Source organism: Lutra lutra, chromosome 1, assembly GCF_902655055.1.
Source record: "Lutra lutra chromosome 1, mLutLut1.2, whole genome shotgun sequence".
NCBI classification, from domain to species: Eukaryota; Metazoa; Chordata; class Mammalia; order Carnivora; family Mustelidae; genus Lutra; species Lutra lutra.
The window spans coordinates 11,669,110-11,692,773 of record NC_062278.1 but is presented as its reverse complement, the minus strand read 5'-3'; the positions used below and the strand labels follow the sequence as shown (position 1 = coordinate 11,692,773).

At 41.7% G+C, this 23,664-nt stretch overlaps 1 protein-coding gene across 1 annotated transcript in view; it reads right to left on the bottom strand.

Moving 5' to 3' along the window:
- TMEM50B (transmembrane protein 50B) overlaps positions 1-23,664 on the bottom strand; it is a 37,354-nt gene continuing 13,690 nt past the window's right edge. The window contains exons 2-7 of the mRNA XM_047720791.1: positions 14,397-14,542; positions 11,771-11,883; positions 9,754-9,821; positions 9,067-9,159; positions 5,189-5,246; positions 1-1,506 (exon numbers count right to left, since the gene is read on the bottom strand). Of these exons, the coding sequence (XP_047576747.1) occupies positions 1,461-1,506; positions 5,189-5,246; positions 9,067-9,159; positions 9,754-9,821; positions 11,771-11,883; positions 14,397-14,495 (477 nt within the window). The 5' untranslated portion in view covers positions 14,496-14,542 and the 3' untranslated portion in view covers positions 1-1,460. The remainder of the gene's footprint in view (positions 1,507-5,188; positions 5,247-9,066; positions 9,160-9,753; positions 9,822-11,770; positions 11,884-14,396; positions 14,543-23,664) is intronic.

The following is a 23,664-nucleotide window of genomic DNA, read 5'->3' as shown; positions in this document are numbered from 1 at the left end:
GAATGTGTGATAAGTAATATTTATTGCAACACGTTACAAGGGAACAGCCACCAGTAATCAGTCTTACAAGTTGTTGGAGGCAAGACAAAGTTTACTGACATTTGGAGGGAAAAACAACAACAAAGGAAAACGTCATTAAACAAGAAGGTGTCTAGGCAAAGGCACAGCGTTCCACCGTCGCTTCATACTCTGTGCGCGGGAGATCCTCTCAGAGAGCAGAGAGGACCGAGCAAGACAAGGCTTGCATTAGGAGCTGCATGTTAATAGCACTGCTAGTAGTCTGTCTTACAACAAAAGGTGCTATAAAATCCCTCTGGAGGAAGAAAGTGCAACACAAAGCCTGTGTAACAAAGGAAAGCAAAAGTAGCAACAAGGACCCAACCATCCCTTTGCCGCCTTGTCTCTCGTAGGCATACACATGGTGCACAAACAGTGTTCCCAACTCAGCAAAAGGAGGTTTGGACTAGAATTACGGACTTTTGGGTTGAAGGTATATTTTGCAGGCAGAATTCACCCAAAGTCTGAGAGCTAGCACAAAGACACACCTGCAGTTGGGAATGAAGAGGAGGAAATGCCTCGTTTTTCACTAGATCCTAATAATTCCCTTTGGGTAGAAGTGCTTTATCTTGAAACACATTATTCCAGTTTTTGTTATATGGTTCTTGCTTCTAAACTGCAGTTGTCTCAAACTTGCTTGATGTGGAATTTTGTAAGGTCAGCTAATGACAGCCGCCAAGAGAACCCCATGGGACAGATCGAGGCGTGGCTTTCACAAGAAGCCATTTGCTGAGCTGCCCTATAGCGTTTTCACATTGGCCATATAAAACCGAGCGTATCTGATCGTGAATTCTCTCCTTCCGCATAAAGTCATGTTAGAGAAATCGTTTTTAAAAGGGGCTTTCAAACTAGTCCTTCAGGCATTTAAAAAATCTTCATATAAAAGTCCACTTCTTTAATACATAACAAACATTTTTCCTTTAAAAAAAAATCTCAATTTTTAAGCCAAAATAAATTACAACTTGCTGAAATACCTTTGTTCATGGCTCAGTGCATGTTTCAGATACATGGAGCTGTGGTTTTGTGTTTGTGTGTGTATGTTTTTTGTACATCTTCAGAAATTAAAGATACTAAAACAAAACAGTTAACTCTAAAATGACATGAAGATACAACCCTGGCTCAGGGAATAGATGAAGCTTTAAGTCTTCAGGAATAAAAAACTGACACTCATCATCCCATCTATATGGTTTTATATTATGTACATATTAACAATCTATTCAATGATTTTAAAAAAGGACAGAAACCTCATAAAACTATTTCCAAACTCAGAGCATAAAAGTGTAAAGAAACAAAACATTTAATGTACAAGTTATCCCATTTGGCAATGTGTAAATTATGTTGAGAGAGAAAAACTTATCTACAAATATAACAAAACAGAAGGAAATGTGATCAAAGAAGTGTTCTCAGGTCCACAGCTCTTCAGTTCTTCCAAATTTGTAGATCAGAGTGCTAGAAAGATATGAAAAGAAATCATAAGGAAACAATGCCTGGGAATGAGCAACAAAGAATTCATTTTCTGACTATGCTTTGACAGGTGGCTCCCTGATTCCTTTGTGTCAATTTCTAAACATAAAGACCGCAGTGGTGCTGGTCTGAATGTGCTGGTTTCCTACAGCAGTTTGTGGACCTTGACAGCTAAGTTTGATTACATACGCTTTCTTAAAGCCTAGAGAGTTATTGGATAGGAAACCTGTAAGGAAAAGGGGGATTTCTCCTAGCATCAGAGCCCTTTTTAACTCTGGGTTTCTACAATAACTGAAGAATCCGAAAACAGACATTTTCCATATAATTACTGGACCCGGAGGCCTGGCCAGGCCACAGGCTCCTAGCTAAGTGCTAGGAATGTAGGAGTCAAAACAAGGCCAGGGGTGCTCACAAACACAGCTGAGAGCCTGAGGGAGACAAGCAAATTTCAATGCAAAAAAATGCGGTCAAGGCGATGCACCTGGTGCCAAGAGAGTGAAACCGAATGCTCTGCCGAGTGAGAGAGGTCAGGAAGGTCCTCCCGAGACAGTGGTGGCTAAGCTAAGACATAAAGGAAATGTGGGGATGATCTCAGCAAAGCCGGGGGCAGGGAGGAGGGGAGCAGAGAGGTGGCGTACACTGGGACCAGAAATTGGGCTGTGGGCATGAAGGATGTGCTGGATTTGAAATGTCAGCCACCCAAGATAAGTAGGCAAGCGGACACACGGTTCAAATGTGGACAGACCTCTGTGACTCATCGGCACATATGTGGCAATCCAAGGCCTGAGCGTAAAGGAGCTCACTTGGAAGGAAGAAGAGGCCGGGACTGGAGCCTTGAGAAACTTCAAAAGTGAGTGGCCAGTGGGTGGTAGGGCCAGCTGAAAGCAGCAGAGGCACAGTGGCCAGAGATGCGGGAGCCGCACTCTGGTACAGAGAGGAGGCCCACAGCGGGCGGACAAATCTGCCGGGCTCGGAGCAGAGCAGGAGGCTGACGCAGCACAGTCCACAGGAGCACAGGCCTTCCTATGCGGGAGGTTTCTGCTTGCCCAGCCGTCAGTTGCACGGTCTCATGAATCTCAGTTTCAATTTAATCTCTAAACAGTGCCTGGGGCACCTGAGTGGCTCAGTAGGTTGAGCGTCTGTCTTTGGCTCGGGTTATGATCCTAGAGTCCTGGGATTGAGCCCTGCATTGGGCTCCCTGCTCAGTGGGGAGTCTGCTTCTCCCTCTCCCTGCCACTCCCCGTACTTGTACTCTCTCTCTCTCTCTCTCCACCCCTCCCCATTAAATAAATAAATAAATAAATAAATAAATATCTTCAAAAAAACAAAAACAGTGCCTAAGATGTCTTCAGGAAAACTTCATTGTATCCCCAGGAGGCTGTTGGTCACATCCCAAGAAACATGATCACAAGACAGCAGACACTGTCAAACAGCTTCATAGCCACGAGTGTCCAGGCCATGGCGCAGTAAGAGGGCAGAGCCCAGCGGTCCCCCTAAACGGAAGGAATGGAGCTGAGAGTTCAGGGAGGTCGAAGGGGCTGGAGTTTGTGGGGAAGAGAACAGACAGCTAGAGAGGGAGCGCAGGAGACGCCCAGGAGCTCCCCGTGGGTCTTCTGCTGAGTACTGATCAGCAGATGAATGCTGAGAAACTACCCAAGGAAAGGGAAGGAACAACTCCCAGAGCTGTCACGGGGCTGGGAAGACTTCACAGTCTCCCTAGCAGAGTGGGAGGACCTCAGGACCCACAGCGTGGGAAGGGAACCACCTTAGTAAGGGGGCGCATTGGTCCTAAACTAGGGCTTCTCGGCCTCCACCCTCCAAGCCTTCCAGGCAAGACTCAGAAGGATCAGACTGTTTCCAAGCGACCTAAGTGCACCCAGAACAAAGCTCAAAAATGTTTAAAGGAATGCCAAGAAATTCAACCTCCCCGCCTGCCACTGCATGCAGAGAAACAAATGGGAGGGGAAAAAAAAACAAAATGAAGAGAAAAGAGAAACAACAGGAAGAGACTCAGAACTGACACAATTTGAGGGACACTGAAATGGCTATAAACATACAGCATATGTTCAAGAAGGCGGAGGAGGGCATGACCATGCTAAGGAGAAATACGGAAAATCCCGCAAATGGAGATAGACGCGCATGTCTGAGACGACAGGTACACTGGACGGGAGAATGGACACTGCAGAAGAGACGAGTGACCTTAAATATAACAAAGCAAGTATCCCAAATCAAACAGAGAGAGAGAACAAAAACAAAAAAAGAACGAAGCACTTGGGGGTATGGGATGACTCAGGCAGCTCCGTATAGATGTGCTTAGACTCCAAGGACAGTGGGATGAACAGAGAAGAGCTTTGAAGAAATAATGGCGGAAAGATTCCAAATTTGATGAAAACTAAACACAAAGATCCAAGAAACTCAATGAACCCCGAAGACCATGAACATGCAGAAAACTACAACACAGCACATGAGCGAGCACCATAATCAGATTGCTTAAAAACAGTGACGGAAACCAAGTTCCTCAAGGCTTAGATCTTAATGATTTTCTGAGGTTGAGGGGGGTAAACATTTACAAGTAGATGGCTAAAATACTTCTCTTTACATTAAAAGACATTCATTCTGAAAAGCACGGGATATGAGCTTCATATTTTTTTTATTAGGAGGCTCCAATGTAGGGCACAAACTCATGACACTGAGATCGTGACCAGAGGTGAGATCAAGAGCCGAATGCTTAACACCTGAGCTACCCAGGCACCCCACGGGCTTCATTTTAGGGTTTTTTTTTTCCTTCTTTTTCAGAAGACTGCCCCTAAGAAATACTTCTAACATTGTTTTAGTTTTATATTTACTTTTAGTTTCCTTAAAAACATAATCAGGGCGCGTGGGTGGCTCAGTGGGTTAAGCCTCTGCCTTCGGCTCAGGTCATGATCTCGGGGTCCTGGGATCAAGCCCCGCATTGGGCTCTCTGCTTAGCAGGGAGCCTGCTTCCTCCTCTCTCTGCCTGCCTCTCTGCCTACTTGTGATCTCTCTCTGTCAAATAAATAAATAAATAAATCTTTAAAAACATAATAAAAAATCCAATTTCCCAACCAAGTTTTGTATATGACATGCATAATATGTATTAATCCTGATTTTTCTGTTTCTTTCTTAATAAAGGTGTCTGATATGGTTTTTTAACAGACTATGGAAGTAGTCTGAGTTCAAGTCCCAGCTCTGCAATTACTTGCCCTTAAGTAGGCTCTGACCCTTATCTCCTCATCTATAAAACAGGAACACCACCGAGTTCGTAAGTAGTAAGTACTTAAGACAATTATATGAGAATTGAAAAGGGGAACATACATAAAGCATCCAGCTGAGCTCTTGGCTCATAGCAGGGCCCCAGTTCAATGGTTTTTGTCTGCCCTTATATAATAGTAGAATTTTCACCTGTTCAAAGAAGTTATACTGTAATTAATTCAAAGGATTTATACATTCTATATGCTGCTCTTAGAAGGAAGGGACGCTGCCGTAAATGTTTCAGGTATGGTGAAGAAATCAGGCAACGGGCAGGAACTCTTTCTGCTCACAGGTCCTGTCCCCACGCTTTAACAAAACCATTTTGCTCCCCCCACAAAAGGAAGGGAGGAAGGAAGGAAGGAGGGAAGAAAGAAAGAAAGATTAGGCAACTTACCTAAAAAATATAAGTGCATTTTGAAAAAACACAGCTAGTCCCGGATAAACATCGGTATCTGCACAAAGGAAGACGCATTAGAAGATTACACAAGGCAAACGGCGGTGACAAAGTATTCGTGCCACTTATAATGACACGCTCTGCATGTTAGAAACTACGGCTATTATTCACGAATGCTAAGAAATCTGTCATGAAATTGAAGGAAGAAAATGTCAGTCTCGTTCTCCCAACACAAAGGACTGTTCTTACTCTGTGAAAGACAGTGAAATTCATAGGGTTTTTTGGTCTAAAGTAACTGTTATGCTTGTAGCTGAGCCAGAACTCTGAGGAAACAGCAGCCGCTTCTCCCTTTCCTTTCCACAGTCAATACAGCGCCCTCCCTTTCATCCGTGGTTTCACCTCCTGAGGCTTCACTTCTCCGTGGTCAACAGCCTGCAGAAGCAGACGATCCTCCTTCTGATGTATCATCGGAAGGTCAACAGTAGCCTAAGGTATGCCGCATGCCTAGGGCACTCACCTCCCTTCACCTCATCACACGGACATGTTATCATCTCACATCATCACCAGAACAAGAAGGGTGGGTATGATAACAAGGTATTTTGAGAGGGAGACCACAGTCACATAACCTATTACAGTAACTATTATAATTGTTCCATTATATTATTAGTCACTGTGGTTAATCTCTTATTGTGCATAATTTATCACTTAAACTTTATCATAGGTCCTTATGTATGGGGAAATCATAGTATAGATCGGGTTCAGCACTATCCACAGTTTCAGGCATTTGTGGGGGGTTCTTGGTACGTAACCCTTGCAGATAAGGGGGGGGACCTACTGTATAGAAATATAAAATGTTAGAAAGGTACACATTAAATTCTGGATGATTTAATAGTCTGTAAACTTATTTTCTTTGATGAATTCAGGAATCTTATTGTGCAATTGTAACAGATACACAAAGGATCATTTTAATTCATCATCATGTTCTTTCACTGAATCTCCCCTGGAAAAAACAGTTACTATCTTCAAAGGAAAAGAAAAAAAATTGGAAACTATTTAAATTTTTATGGATTTTTAACTGTCCATTAAAAATACTAGACTTGGGTGCCTGGGTGGCTCAGTGGGTTTAAAGCCTCTGCCTTCGGCTCGGGTTATGATCCCAGGGTCCTGGGATTGAGCCCCACATCGGGCTCTCTGCTCAGCAGGGAGCCTGCTTCCCCCCCACCCCGCCGCCTGCCTCTCTGCCTACTTGTGATCTGTTAAATGAATAAATTTTAAAAAAACCTTAAAAAAAAATACTAGACTTGATGGGGAAAAAAAAACGTTCAATTTTTAGCTTTCTATATCATAGCAAACAGTACAACAGCATGGTCAAGAGCTCCAAGTCTAAGCCCAGATCCCTGGATGTGAATCCCACCTCCACCAAGTGACTAAATGTGTGACCATGGGCAAATTGTTTAACCTTACTATGCCCTTAGTTTCCTCATCTGTAAAGTGGGCATTATAACAGCACCGACCCCACAGAGTGTGGGGAATGTACGACCGTGTACGTGCTTAGAACAGTACTTGGCCCATAAAGTGCTATATAAATGTTAGCTGCTGTTACGATTAGTAGTAGGTCAAGAAGATCTGTACAGCAAAAGATCTGAAATATGTGTTAGAAATGTCCTCTGAAGTAAAAGCATTCAAAGTATTCAAAAGCATTCAAAAGTATTCAGAGTTTATAAACAGAAAAGTCTAAATACTGAGCACTGCTGTAGAAATATAAAGATGAAATCCATAATTGAGAAATTTCTCAATGTGTACTAGTTCTCTAAAAATTAAAATACAACCAATGAGTACACAACCTTTACAAACGTAATACTTCCCCACACACCTTCCAGAAATGATAATTTATACCCATTTTCCTAACAGAAATGAGAAAGTTTCACCTGTTGCTTTAAGTAATTGAGCAAACTTTCAGTAATAGCACTTAGAGTCAGGGATAGAGTGAGCTTAAAACACACTTCCCTATATGATTCCCTTTATACAAAATAAGCCAATCTACAAAGACAGGAAGTAGTTTGCCAAGGGCTGGTGGAGAAAGGTAATAGGAAGTGACTGCTAATGGTAAGGAGTTTCTTTCTGGGATGATAAAATGCTCTAAAATTAGATTGTGTGAGGCACCTGGGTGGCTCAGTCAGTTAAGTGTCTGCCTTCAGCTCAGGTCATGATCCCAGGGTTCTCGGATCAAGCCCCATATCAGGCTCTCTGCTCAGCGGGGAGCTTGGTTCTCCCCCTCCCTCTGCCTGCCACTCCCCCTGCTTGTGCTCTCTGTCAAATAAATAAATAAAATCTTTAAAAAAAAAAAAAAAGCACTTTCCTTCGTATGAGCTTCATACTAGAACTGTGTATTCCATTAGTATTTTTAATTAACTAAAGTAACACTTTATTTTTAAATAATCTTTGCACCCAATGTGGGGCTTCACACTCACAACCCTGAGATCGAGAGCTGCATAACCTCCCAACTGAGCCAGGTGCCCCTAAAATAACACATTTTATTTTTTTTTAAATATTTTATTTATTTATTTCACAGAGAGAGATCACAAGTAGGCAGAGAGGCAGGCAGAGAGAGAGAGAGAGAGAGAGAGGAGGAAGCAGGCCCTCCGCCAAGCAGAGAGCCCGATGCGGGACTCGATCCCAGGACCCTGAGATCATGACCCGAGCCGAAGGCAGCGGCTTAACCCACTGAGCCACCCAGGCGCCCCAACACATTTTAGATATACTTGATGAGCAGCGTTATTTAAACAGTAGTCAACCACTTATACTGACTTACTTTGCACCAAGTGAAAGACAAAAGTTTCCAAAGATTGAACTAGGAACTGAAAGGGTCCTACCAGGAGTATTAAAAGGTCAGCTGTGGGTAAGGACAAGGAGAGTTGACAGTTAAGCAGAGTGACAAAGAGATTCTGGGGGGAGAGGGGACAGAATATGAGTAAGTGGTGTTACGTGTTATCTGAAACAGACTCCTGTCTTTGGAGTGAAGGGAGAGAATCGGGTTCTTCTGGGCCTGGGTCCTGCCTTTCGACCCTGCCCTGGAGGAAAGCTATGGTGCCTGGAGCACCCACTCGGAACAGCGCCCTGCGAGCTCATGCCACTGAGTGGAGTGAGCATCAAGTTTCTGCACGAAGGCTACACACACATACTGTTTTACTCCTAAAAACCTGCCCTGTGTCTATGCCTGAAAAATTCCAGACTGAGCTGGAGAAAGGAAGCATCAGCGGAACAATATTGGGGTACACACCCCTGAGTGGAAATCCTTGAAAGTATGTTTTGGAATTCAAAAATTTTCACATTTAAGAATGGTTAACACAGGGCCATAAATCTTAGAGAGGCCCCCAGCTCTGTCTGGACCAGCATCCACAGTCTAATACAACCACATTCCAGCAAGAAAACGTGTGAACACTTACTCAACGGAATAAAGACCACGAGGAGCCCCTTGTCAACTCGGGTCAGATGTCGCTGCCAAGCTGACTGTGAAACACCTGACTTGCAGCACTTTGTGGATTTTAGAATTATGTATAAGGGATGGAGATCTGTACAGGTTTCCCACTTCACCACTTACAACCCTCAGTAAACGGGCCTTCTAGTATAAGGCCCAGCTCCCCAGGGTAAGGAAGGAAATCAGACACTCTAGAGATGGCCGAGAGTTACCTGGTCTTGTTGGTGGCCTAAATTCCGCAACCAGGCCATCCCACTGCACTCAAGGACCCCAACTTATGTATCTCCAAGCTAAGTGAACAGTTACACTAAATTTTACTCCCGGTGGAGTTGACGGAGTAAGCTAAAGGTCAAAGACCTATCTGAGTCTCTGTGAAATAAAGGAGGAAAAAAGTACTTACTTTGGGTGACATACGCACCAAAGAGGACCCACACGGAAGCAATAAGTGACCCAAACATCAACATGAAACCAATGAAGAGCCAAACTCGAGCACCTGCACGAAGAAAAGGCTTCATCACCCCACTCATTGCTGCAGCAGACTCAAGAACGCACAACACCGGAAACACTGCGACCCTAATACCTGGCGTGCATACCAAGGGCAGTCTCGTATTTGCATACACCTGCTGTAACAATGAACTGAACGAAGATTTTAAAAAACGAACAAACGACTAAAAGGGGTTAAGCCCCACTTGGGGGGGAAAAAAAGGAGAATCACCTTTCTGCTGGCTAGAGAAATTAATACCCTAGCAAACTGCACTGGGAGGGGTGGTTTCTGAGTAATTCTATTACTAAATTGAGTAACTGATTAATTAAATCCTAAAGCTTTGCGGGGGGAGTAACCTGGAATCCAAGAGCCACTGATTTTAAATAGTAACATTTTATTTATAGACTATGAGCAGCAAAACCTGACTAAAATAGTACTTTTGGCGGTAACTTTAACTTCGTTAAGGATTTAAGTAACACCAAATATTTTTTCAAGTTAATAAAAAAAATCTATCTAATCCTAACTAGTCCTATAAAGAGACTTTCTTCTCCTGCTGACAAATCTCCCTCTGCCAGCGCACATTAAAACTCACAGTGCCTTTACCTGTTCTTCCCAAGCAGCCGCTTTCATAGCTGTCCCCCCGCACCTGAGCGTTGGACACAGCATTTATCCTGGAACAACACAAAATCATCTCATGAGCTTGAGTGCTACTAAACCAGTCACAGATATTTATATATATTTAAAGAGAAACATTCCCTAATTATAGTCAGTATCTGAGTAACTGAACATATCTTTTAATTTAACAGCTATCCTAGTGAACAGAAATGTTACAGGACTCTGTACCTAAACTACACCCAGAAAACATCCTTAATTTTAAGAAATTACTATTCACTTGTCTCCAAAGATTACAAAAGAGGGGCCAATTTTCTGATTTCTTTGCCTATTTTACATTCATATGCGAGTGACTCAGTGTGAGTCATCGTATTTTAAGGTTCTCCTTACAATCAAGAGTTAAGTTCCTCTCTGTGTTAAAAGTCAAGTGATTTTCCCTGATCCATTTCTCAAAGTCACACATTTGATCTCTGTATAATAAAGCAGGCCCACTCTACTCAGCCTCTCTTGCCATTTTTATTAGAGCAAGATGCATTCATAGTAGAAATGTAGCCTCTTCTCAGCATCCTTAATAGATGTAAGTAGTTCCATCCTCTAAAATCTTTTTTGGAAATATTTTATTTTTTTTAGAGAGAGAGGGCATGAGCAGGATGGGAAGGGACGGCAGGGGATAATCTTAAGCAGGCTCCACAATGGGTTCCAAAAGGGGGCTCAATTTCAGGACCCTGAAATCATGACCTGAGCCAAAAATAGAGTCAGACACTTAACAGACTGAGCCACCCAGGCACCTGCACAAGTAACTTTTATAACTCTCCACAGTATAAGAAAATTACATAATCTTAATGTTTTAACATAGTCTTTAATATTAATAAAAGATATCCACAGAAAGTTTCCAAAATCTTTTATGAAATGAGATTTAACAGATAAACCCAAAAATGACTTACTAAAAAAGAAAAGTCACAGACCAATCTTATTAGAAGCCAATTCTGCCCTTCCCCATTAAAAAAAAAATTATACTCCATGCTAAAAGTTCCATGTATTACAATACTCAAGGAATGATTCACCACTAAAAAGAAATCTAGAAATGTAATATATTTCATTAAATCCAAGATGCCAATGATTTTTTTTTTAAATGCACGAATATTTTTTTTACCCAGAAAAAAAAATATCAATTGTGGGGCGCCTGGGTGTCAGGCTCTCTGCTCAGTGGGGAGCCTGCTTCTCCTTCTCCCTCTGTTGCTCCCCTGCTTGTGCTCTCTCTCTCAAATAAATAAGATCTTAAAAAAAAAAAAAAAAGAAGCACCCTCATATTCAGAAATACTCAAATACAAAAAATAATCCTGGGACCAAAAAAAAACGCAGTGACTGACCAGTTTAACAAGAGTGTAAGAAGAAAAATCATGTGATCATCTTTACAGATGCTAAAAAGATATGTAACAAAATTCAACACTCATTCTTTTTTTTTTTTTAAGATTTTATTTATTTATTTGACAGAGATCACAAGTAGGCAGAGAGGCAGGCAGAGAGAGAGGAGGAGGCAGGCTCCCCACTGAGCAGAGAGCCTGAGATCATGACCTGAGCCAAAGGCAGAGGCTTAACCCAATGAGCCACCCAGGTGCCCCAATACTCATTCTTGATAAAAAAAAATCTTCACAAAATAGGGAAAAATATATATATTTACCATGTTAAAGAATCCACTGATAAATTAAAAGGTTATTCCAGATAGCATTAAACTATACAGCAAACATGTCTTTTGGAGATAAATCTTGATCTTGAATTAAGAATTGCCTTCAGGGACGCCTGGGTGGCTCAGCTGGTTGGACGACTGCCTTCGGCTCAGGTCATGATCCCGGAGTCCCGGGATCGAGTCCCACATCAGGCTCCCAGCTCCATGGGGAGTCTGCTTCTCCCTCTGACCTTCTCCTAGCTCATGCTCTCTCTCACTGTCTCTCTCTCAAATAAATAAATAAAATCTTTAAAAAAAAAAAAAAATTGCCTTCATACTTACATGAAGAAAGCCAATGTGGAGAACACGCCACACGTGTGAAAGGCATGGTTCAGCTGCTCTGGCTTAGGGTACACCACGGCCGCGTCAATCATTATCCACCAACCTGTAAAAAACTTGCGCAAGAGCCCAAGTCACTAAAATAACACGAACACTTGGCTCAGCATGACGTTACCTGCTCTGCAATATTCCTGTGTTTCTCCAGACCATGTAAATGAAACATAAGGTATTTCTAGTTTTAGCTCTGGATGTGGAAATATAAAAAATAAGAAACTTCGGTTTACCTACTCTTGATAGCATTTGAGGTGAACTTACCTAGTCAAATCTGTGTAAGATTCTGAAGTTCTGCTCTCAATGCAGGATAAAAAATTTGTTTTCTAAAATGAATTATCTGCTTCTTTGGCCCACCATAAATTACAGGCACTTAAGTTCTCTCTTTTTAAAAAGATTTTATTTATTTGAGAGAGACAGAGAGGGCACGTGCACAAGAGCAGGGGGAGGAGCAGAGGGAGAGAGAGACTCAGCAGACTCTGGCTGAGCACAGAGCCCAGCACAGGGCCTGATCTCAGGACCCTGAGATCATGACCTGAACCAAAATCAAAAGTCGGATTCTTTTTTTTTTTTTTTTTAGATTTTTTTTTTAAATTTGACAGACAGATCACAAGTAGGCAGAGAGGCAGGCAGAGAGAGAGGAGGAGGAGGCAGGCTCCCTGCTGAGCAAGAGAGCCCGATGTGGGGCTCGATCCCAGGACCCTGAGATCATGACCTGAGCCAAAGTCAGAGGCTTTAACCACTGAGCCACCCAGGCGCCCCCAAAAGTCGGATTCTTAATCGACTGAGCCACCCAGGCGCCCCTGAAGCTCTTCTTAACTAACCTCCAGCTAACCAGCTCCCAATTACCTGACGTGTTTCATTCTCTCTAGAGAATATTCCTTTTTGATAGGCCTAAGCTCTTCTGTGAGCTACATGCTTACCAAGGGTCAGCTGTCAGGTCTCCAAAACTATTTAAGCCTGCCATAGTTTTAATCAATTATGCAGTTTGATTAAATACGGTGTAACTGACTGAACATGAGTTTGTAAAATGGCTTTTTTTTAAAGATTTTATTATTTACTTGACAGAGAGAGACACAGCGAGAAAGGGAACACAAGCAGGGGGAGTGGGAGAGGGAGAAGCAGACTCCACATGGAGCAGGGAGCCCGATGTGGGGCTCAATCCCCAGACCCTGGGACATGATCTGAGCTGAAGGCAGACGCTTAACCGACTGAGCCACCCAGGAGCCCCAAATGTCACATTTCTATGTAAACTAAACTGCAAAGACTGAGAGAAGCTGCTAAACAATTTCATGGAAAAATCAAGTGCAGGTGAGATAACCACAAAAAGCCAAAAAAAAAAAAAAAAAAAAAAGGAAGCATTACAATTAACTTTAATTCCTGCTCTGGGTTATTTTTTTTTTCCCCTACTGAACTTCAGATATAGAACTATGTACTGAAAGAGATACATTTTTTACCTGTGATCGATTCTGCAATTTGCTTCAGAAATGCAGTGAGGGCAGGGAGTGGGCAATGGACCACTAAAGCAAGACTGGTCGTGAGTCGTTTTGAAGCTGGGCTGTAGGAACATGGGGTGAGCAGGGCTCCCTACACTATTCTCTTTTTGTTGACTGTATATGCTCGACATGTTTTATAATAAAAAGTCGAAAAAGAAAAAAAAGGAAGAAAATGAGGCAAGAGTTTCCTTCACAGACTTCTTCGTCTCACTCCCCATCAAGCTGCCGCTGGGCCCAGGGGGCGCTGGCGATCCTTCCCTAGAGCACCTCGGGGCTTCAGTTCTAATGCAGCCTCATCCATGCTGCTGTCTACACGTCCTGAATCTCGCTGAGTCACCACACTATTGGTTACCAAATTCTGAGCCTCTGAGGAGCTTACAGGACTAAAACATATTGTATCATTGGGTGCCTAGGTGGCTCAGTGGGTTGGGCGACCGCCTTAGGCTCAGGTCATGATTCTGGAGTCCTGGGATCGAGTCCTGCATCAGGCTCCCTGCTCAGCAGGGAGTCTGCTTCTCCCTCTGAACCTCCCCCATCTCGTGCTCTCTATCACTCATTCTCTCTCAAATAAATAAATAAAATCTTTAAAACAAACAAACAAAAATTGTATCATTAACTTAAAAATGCTACCGCTTATGATAACTGTATTATCACTTGAGCTGAAGAAAAGATACTAAGCTTAACAAATTTACAAAGTCAGGGGCACCTGGGTGGCTCAGTTGGTTAAGCAACTGCCTTCAGCTTGGGTCGTGATCCTAGGGTCCTGGGATCCTACTCAGGCTCCCTGCTCAGTGGGGAATCCGCTTGCCCTCTCTCTCTGCCTATCACTCTGCCAACTTGTACTCTCTCTCTCTCTGTCAAATAAATAAAAACCCTAAAAATTTTTTTTAAAAAGTACAAAGTCAAAAGAATGCAGGGCCTACCATGTTTTGTTCAGTCGTATCTGAAACTCTAATTATTCATACAAAGTAACAGTGAAATAAAACAGTTCCGAAAGGGTATTCATGCCCCAAAGGAATCGACATTAATTTTCAGGGCAAAGCATGAGGCAGCAATGCCAACAAGCTGGCTTTTCCACTTACCAATATTCCCGCCACCACAGAAGCCACGGCGTTTCTCCTCTCACTCCAGTCAATACATTCGCATTCTGGCCAGCGGAAATTATCAAGGAAGCCTGCCATTTTCACCCCGTAGGCATGGATTTTTCATTAAACTCTATATTCTACAACTAAAAAGACAAATAATAATAATAATCCCTTTGAGTAAATGTTTTTAAAACGTGAAATATCTTTTCCTTTCTTATTTAAACAGAAATCTGCTTTCGGTCCAAACCTAGACTTAAGAAGAGAAATTCAGTACTTCCATGACTACTGACTGACATGTAGGTAGGACTGTGTTGGGACACAAGGGGGAGCTTGCTATTTACCAAATGAGCTGCTGGTTTTAAAACGTGTCTGCAAATTCTTTGACCCTTCCACTTGACTGAGAAATCGATCTCTGTCCCTCCCCTTGAATTCAGGCCAACAGTAAAAACCAGCTGAGCAACAGCACAGCAGACGGGATGCTACGTAACTTTTGCCATACAACTTCTAGGACTAGATGGAAAAAGGCAATGCAGCTTGTAGCTGGTTCTCTGGAACACGAGTACCATGTCTGGAACACGAGTTGCCATGTAAAAATCCAAGGTCACAATGCTGTGAGGAGACCATGTACAGGCGTTCTGGCCCACAGTGTCCGGCCAACAGCTGGCCTCCCCTGCCAGAAGCATGAGTAGCCACTTCTAGGAGACTGCTGTTCCAGCTACTGCGCCCCACCTGGTACGCCCCATCTGGTACCCAGACTTCCAGCTTTACCCAGTGAAGCCCCAGATATATGGAGTACAGACACCATCCTGGCTGTGCCCTTTACCAACTCCTGACCCACAGTAAACCATAAGCATAATTAAATGGCTGTTTTAAAGTACTAGGCTTTGGAGTTATCAGGAATGCAGCAATCGATAACTAGAAGGAGAAAAATCATGTGCATAAAGAACTGTAAGGATGCAACATGTTGGGGGAATTTTCAGAAAAAGTACATTCACATGAGGTGATCCAGGAACACCTTAAATTCCAAAAAAGAAGGAGGGGGGACTATTTGAAAGCATTGAAGAGTGCTGAAAAGCAGGCAGAAACTGGAGGGGATTTACCCTTGAAAGAAAACACAATGAGTAAGAACCACTTTTATACAGCTTTTTCCTCTGAAGAACCCCTAGTCTCCCACTCCAAGCCCAGGTGAGTCTCTGTGGTACACCGTGGCTAAAACTTGACCAAAAATGCCACAGCCTTTTTGGTTTGAGGTATAAGAGGGTGGAGTTGAGCATTATTGGAGCAATTGGGAATTGAGAGAGGAAGTCTTGGAAAGGGCTGAGTTACAGGAAGGTGCCTCAAACACTTTAATATAAACTCTCTTTAAATACCTAACGCCCCCAAATAGGACACCTATGGAGGAAACTGCAAGAAACTCAGCAGAAAAAAAAAAAAATAGCAGGAAGGCTAAATGAACTAAGCAGAGTTCCCCTGCACTCACTACAAGATACTTTAGAGCTTGAGTTCCACCAAGTCAAAGATCAGTAATCACCTTGGCATTACTCTAACAAGCTGTAACACCAAGGGTCTACAAGTTCAAGGTGGTCAGCCAGCATTTTATCCACCTGTTAGTATAAGAACTGACACCCTTCAGATGAAGATAACTGAATTGAGAGTGTCTATAATGTATCACCCACAATGTCTAACATGTAGTAAAAAATTATTAGACATTCACAGAAGCAGGAACAATGTGATCTATTTTCAAAGAGTAAAGAAAAAAAAGTCAATAAAAATAGACCCCAAAATGACACAGATGTTGAAATTAGCCAACAAGGACTTTAAAGCTACCAATATAAACACATTCAAAGACTTAAAGGAACATGGTCCAAATAACTAAACTGATGGAGGATCTCAGTGGACAATTTTTTTTAAGATTTTATTTATTTATTTGACAGACAGAGAGAGATCACAAGCAGGCAGAGAGGCAGGCAGAGAGATGGGGGAAGCAGGCTCCCCGCTGAGCAGGGAGCCCAATGCAAGGCTCCATCCCAGGACCCTGAGACCATGACCTGAGTCGAAGGCAGAGGCTTAACCCACTGAGCCACCCAGGTGCCCCCTCAATGCACAATTTTTAATGTAAATTTTAGAACTGAAAATGATCATCTTTGAAATTTTAAATTAACTAAATGGGCTTACTAGGAGATTAGAGACAGCCGAAGAAAAGGGTAGTAAACTTGAAGATCAAAAGAAATTATCCAGTCTAAAGAACAGGATTTTTTTTTTAAGGGATTTTTCTTTCTTTCTTTCTTTCTTTTTAAAGATTTTATTTATTTGACAGAAAGAGAGAGAGAGATCACAAGTAGGCAGAGCAGCAGGCAAAGAGAGAGGAGGAAGCAGGCTCCCTGTTGAGCAGAGAGCTCAACAGAGGGGCTTGATCCCAGGACCCCAAGATCATGACCTGAGCTGAAGGCAGAGGATTAGCCCACTGAGCCATCCAGGTGCCCCTCTTTCTTTTTATTTTATTTTATTTTATTTATTTGAAAGAGAGAGAGAGAGCAAGAGAGAAAGAGCACAGTGTGGGGAGTGGCAGGCAGAGGGAGAGGGAGAACAGACTCACACTGAGCAAGGAGCCCAATGTGGGGCTCAGTCCCAGGAACCTGGGATCCTGACCAAAGCCCAAGGCAGACACTCAACCAACTGAGCCACCCAGGTGCCCCTAGGGATATTTTTTTCTGAGAAAAAAAATGTCCAGAGCTCCTGCAAACTAAGGATCACTAGTAACTGATCCAATATATGTTAAACTGGTTCCCAGAAAAAGACAGAATGAGGAAAAAAATTTTGAAGAAATAAAAGCTGATAATTTCCCAAGTCTGGTGATAAATATTAATTTATAAATCCAGGAAGCTCAGCCTTTAACCTCAGGTTAAATAGAGGAAATGTCATAATCAAATTGCTAAAAATCAGAAATAAAAGAGGGGCGCCTGGGTGGCTCAGTGAGTTAAGGCCTCTGCCTTCGGCTCGGGTCATGGTCCCAGGGTCCTAGGATCAAGCCCCACATCGGGCTCTCTGCCTGGCGGGGAGCCTGCTTCCTCCTCTCTCTCTGCCTGCCTCTCTGCCTACTTGTGATCTCTGTCTGTCAAATAAATATCTTAAAAAAAAAAAAAAAGATTCTCTACCTCTCTCTGCTCCTCTCTCTTCCCCCACCTGGTGCATTCTCTCTCTCTCTCTCAAAACAAAATATTTTCAAAAAGGGAGCATGACAGCCATTCTACTATCAATCTACCCAAAAGAAATAAAAAGATACATGTACACAAAAACTTGAATGCAAATGTTCATAGTAGCATTAATCATAACAGCCAAGAAGTATAGCAATCCAACATATATCAACTGATGAACGGACACATAAAATGCGGCATATCATACAACGGAATACAAATTCAGTGATAAAAGGGAACGAAGTATTGATATATTCTACAACACAGAGGAACCTCAAAAACATTATGCTAAGTGAAAGACATGAGGCCACATCTTGTATGATTCCATTTATATGAAATGTCCAGATGAGGCAAATCTGGAGACAGAAAGTAAATTTGTGGTTGCCTAGTGACAGTGTGGGAGAGTGGAATAGGGAGTCACTGTTAATGGATACAAGATTCTAAAATTAGACTGTGGTCAGACATCACAGGGGAAGGGAAGAGAGAGACCAAGAAATAGACTCTTAACTACAGAGAACTGACTGATGGTCACCAGAGGGGAGGTGGGTGGGGGGAAAGGATAAAATAAGTGATGGGGATTAAGAAGGGCACTTGTCCTAATGAGCGCTGGGTATTGTACAGAAGTGTTGAATCACGAAATTGTACACCTGAAACTAATAATACACTGTATGGTAACTAATGAATATAAATAAAAACTTTAAAAAATAAGATTGTAGTGATGACTACACAACTCTGTAAATAAACTAAAAAATCATTGAATTGTACACTTAAAATTGGTGAATGTTATCATATGTATATCTCAATAAAGCTTTTTTGTAAAAATGAGGATAAAATAAAAATATTTTCAGGTTAACAAAATCTGAGATAATCCATCACTAGATCTGCACTAAAAATAATGCATAAATAAATAAATAAATAAATTCTTCAAGCTAAAGGGAAATGACACCAGATGAGTCTAAGATCTGAAGGGAGAAACGAAGAAAACTAGAAATGATCATTATGTGGGTAAACATAAAAGACCATCTTTTCTTCTTTTACTTAAAAGACAACTATGTAAAGCAAAAATTGTAACACTGTATAACATGTCCACAAAGACGAATTTATTTCTAAACAGTATGTTAGTTATATTTTCAAATAATATGCTTAAATATGGATTCAGGTGAAATACCTCTAAATTTAAAGTAATGTGTCACTTAATAAGTACTAAATATATTATTTTTTTTTAGATTTTATTTATTTATTTGATGTACAGAGATCACAAGTAGGCAGAGAGATAGGCAGAGAGAGAGAAGGAAGCAGGCTCCCTGCTGAGCAGAGAGCCCGATGCGGGGCTCGATCCCAAGACCCTGAGATCATGACCTGAGCCGAAGGCAGAGGCTTAACCCTCTGAGCCACCCAGGTGCCCCCTAACTAATATATTAAAAGTACATTTAATATATTCTGAAATAAGTACAATTAATATATTCTTCATAGAAGGTCCAAATATTGGAAACACAGGCTGGGAGACAGTATTTGCAAAACAAATATCTGACAAAGGGCTTGGATCTATAATATAGAACTAAGCATTAGTAATAAGATAAAATATAGGCAATAAAAAGTGCAAAATATTTAAGCAGACTTGAAATAGGCAAAAGACTTAAAAAGACAATTTATGACCAAGAAGCACATAAAAAGGTATTCAACATTGTCAGTCAACAGAGAAGTGCAAACTAATGAAATAACGTCTCACATCCACTAGAACCACAACTCAACCAACAACTCTAAATGGGGATGAGGTTGTAGAGTAAGTGGAAATCTCATAAATTTTTGGCATTAGTTTCTTATAAAATTAAAAATAAACCTCCCTATAACCCAGCAATTCCATTCCTAGGTATTTGCCAAGGGAAGTAAAAATACATATCCACACATAAAAAGACTTAGAGAAGAAAGTTTTTAGCAGTTTTATTCAGAATAGCCCCCGAATTAAACGATCTAAATGTTCATCAATAGATCGATGGAGAAACAAGTTATGACAGAGGGAGTGGCTCCCTGGGTGGCTCAGCTGGTTAGGCGTCTGCCTTCAGCTGAGGTCATGAGCCTGGGGCGCTGGGATCTAGCTCAGCAGGAAGACTGCTTCGCCCCCTTCCCTCTGCTCCACCCCACCCACCAGCTTGTGCTATCTCTTGCTCAATCTCAAATAAATAAGTAAAAGCTTTAAAAAAAACACAAAAAAGTGGGGCACGTGGGTGGCTCAGTGGGTTAAAGCCTCTGCCTTTGGCTCAGGTCATGATTTCAGGGTCCTGGGATTGAGTCCCACATCGGCTCTCTGCTCAGCAGGGAGCCTGCGTCCCCACACCTCCTCTTTCTCTGCCTGCCTCTCTGCCTCTCTGCCTGCCTCTCTGTCAAATAAATAAATCTTTTTTTTTAAATAAATAAATAAATAAACAAAAAAGTTATGATTGATTCATACAATGGACTACTCTTCCGCAACGAAAAAGGATAAACTGGTACAACCACACAGAAAAAAAAAAGTAAACCCTCAAAGATGATTTAAGTGAAAGAAGGCAGGGGCGCCTGGGTGGCTCAGTTGGTTAAAGCCTCTGCCTTCGGCTCAGGTCATGGTCCCGGAGTCCTGGGATCGAGCCCCGCATCAGGCTTTCTGCTCAGCGGGGAGCCTGCTTCCTCCTCTCTCTCTCTGCCTGCCTCTGCCTACTTGTGATCTCTGTCAAATAAATAAATAAAATCCTTAAAAAAGAAAGAAAGAAAGAAAGAAAGAAAGAAGGCAGACACAAAAGAGTATATACTGTATAATTCCATTTAAATGCAGCTTGCTGGGGCGCCTGGGTGGCTCAGTGGGTTAAGCCGCTGCCTTCGGCTCGGGTCGTGATCTCGGGGTCCTGGGATCAGGTCCCGCGTCGGGCTCCCCGCGTCGGGCTCTCTGCTCAGCAGGGAGCCTGCTTCCCTTCCTCTCTCTCTGCCTGCCTCTCTGCCTGCTTGTGATCTCTGTCTGTCAAAGAAATAAATAAAATCTTTAAAAAAATAAATAAATAAATAAATGCAGCTTGCTTAAGAAGAGGCAAAATTAGCTGACAGCCCCAGAAATCAGAATAGTGCTTGCCTACAGGGAATAAGGACTCACTACAAGGAAACTTTTGGGGGAGAGGGGCGGTGATGGAAATCTCTATATCTTAACTGGGATAATGGTTATACAGGTACATACATTTATCAAAAGTCACTGAAGTGTACACTTAAGACATGTGTATTTGACAGTATGTAAATTTTACCCACAAAATGTTTCTAGAAGTTTATCATCCAGATATGCTTTAGCTACACCGAAGTCTTGCACATTTTATATCATCAAAGATTAAATACTAACTGGTTAATAGAGAAGGTCACCATGAATTTAAGACAATGTCTGAAGTTAAAAGTCTTATTTCCAATTATTTCCCCTATATTCATTTCCCATATATTAACCTAATTATAAATAGTTCTAGAAGCAGAAAGTATATAGCTATTTGGCATACAATGATTTCTGAAATGTCATGATCTCCTCCCTTCTGGGGCTCACACTGGAGGGTCAGGGATGGAGTGAGGCAGAGACACACTGGTGTAACGCAAATAATTACTATGGAGAAAACATGCAGGATCCTAACAGGGAATAAAGGGCAGAACTATTTTAAAGGGTGATTAGGGAAAGCCTCTATCAAGAGGTAACACTTGCTAAAATATTAAAATAAACTAAAATTTAAAAGCTAAGTACAGTCAATTAGATTAAGAAGAAACAAAAGGGATAGAGGAGAGAGAGGGAAAATTATACACAAAGCCACTAGGTCCCTCTGGTACCAGCAAGGAAGAATTAGCTGATACCAAAGAGATTCAGGACATAGTAAGTTAATGGAACAGGCTGGCTTAGAGTAAGGTTCAAGAGTCACAGGTAAGGCCAGATCACACTGCAAATTAACCTTGACCTCATGAAGGACCTGGGTTTCACAGAGTCATAACCGGAAACCAGACGAAAAGCTTTAAGGAGAAGAGGAGTCAAGGCTACAAAGAGCCCAGTCACTATGCAACACTTAGGAGAGGAAAGTGAGGGGAAAGGGCTAGTCTATTAAGAATGGGGGCACCTGGGTGGCTCAGTGGATTAAGCCTCTGACTTCGGCTCAGGTCATGATCTCAGGGTCCTGGGATCGAGCCCCACATCAGGCTCTCTGCTCAGCAGTCAGCCTGCTTCCTCCTGTCTCTGCCTGCCTCTCTGCCTACTTGTGATCTCTCTCTCTCTGTCAAAAAAAAAAAAAAAAAAAAAAAAAAAAATTTAAAAAAAAAAAAAGAATGAACCCTCTCACCCAGGAGGAATGACTTTCATGTGAGTTCTACTGTTGACATTCACTAAAAGATAAGCATATTTTATCATGACACAGTGCTGACTTAACATAAAGTGGCAATACTCCCAACACCGGCTCCCTGGTTTGAAGTGGAGGCAAGCACACAATACTTGATATAAGATAACAAGCCTTAGGAGACTCAGTGAAGGCAAAGACTACTTAGAGAAAACTTAAATGTTCAACGATAGAATCAATAGTTCAGTAAAATGGTTTAGTTAATGCAAACATTAAAAAAATCTATTTTTGAAAAACATTTTAACGGGATGAAAAACATTTAACGGCACAAGTCAATGGTAATGGTTAATACTAAGTGAAAAAAGTAGGTTATTAAAACTGTATGGATAGCATTATTTCCTTTTTCAAAAAAAGAACTACCAATATGCATATAAAAACACATACATAAGTAGAAATACCAGAAGAACAAACACCCAATACTTTTATATTATTATATATATGGGTGACAGGATCACGTGTTTGTTTTGCTTTTTGTCTGATTTCAAAGTTTGCAGCTCTTAGCTGCAAAATACAAAAATTTCAAAAGTTATTATAATTAACACAATGAAGTGATTTTTCTTGTCTGTCGAAAAACCTCTTTGTATAATGTAATATGTTTGTAACTGCTTTTAATAAACTTCTGACTTTTTTGAGGTCAAGAAAATTATTGGTAGGGTCTCCCACAAAACTGACCCTGGTACCAAGTGAAAAAAAAAAAAATTAGTGAACTAACTAACGGATTACTGGTCTGACCCACAAGTCTTGTAATATATTAGATAGCAATTATTCCTTTTCTTTTTAAGATTTTTATTTATTTATTTGACGGACAGAGATCACAAGCAGGTAGAGAGGCAGGCAGAGAGAGAGGAGGAAACAGGCTCCCTGCTGAGCAGAGAGCCCGATGCGGGGCTCGATCCCAGGACCCTGGGATCATGACCTGAGCTGAAGGCAGAGGCTTTAACCCACTGAGCCACCCAGGGCGCCCCAATAGCAATTATTCTTATTACTAAGAGAGGCAATTTCTTTATAAAAGGAAATAGGAATCCTTTTCAGAGGGCATTTTAAGTGATTCAACCATCAAAATTTCATTTCTAAAAACTCAGTTTAGGAGACCCAAGGACAACTGCAAAAGCAAGAGGAGAAAACAACAATACGCTTCAATGTACAAATACAGTCTGAGAAATTTCCGTACGCATCAAAGTCCCAAAGAACATCTAATTCAGAAATGTTCCCATTAATCAGATTTCTCCATTACCATCTGTCTGTTCGGCCGTCTCTCCATGGTTTTAAAAGCTATTAGTGTTCGGCAGGGAGTATATAAAAATGATTAAGGCAATCAATGTAGAGAACAGTCTGGTTAGGAACACTGTCAGAAGAACAAATATTGCATTACAATCTGGGCTGTAATACACATACATTATAAGCTGCAGTGTAAAAGTACTACAGCAGAAATATGAAACAGTGTTAAAGCACAGTACTTGCCAGGAAGAGCAGAGGAAAGTTTGACAGAGGAAGAGCAAACTCACCCTGGGTTTTGAAGCTCGAGAAAGAGTGTGGCAGATGAAAAAGAAGGAATAAAATTCTGGGCTTGTCAGGAGGGAAGTGATAAGATCATCTCTGTGATTTAGGAAGACGATGCTGGCAGCAACCACGGTGTGGAGGAGGGACTGAAGAGAAATGTTAGGCACCTGCCCTCATGCCTTTTTTTTTTTTTTT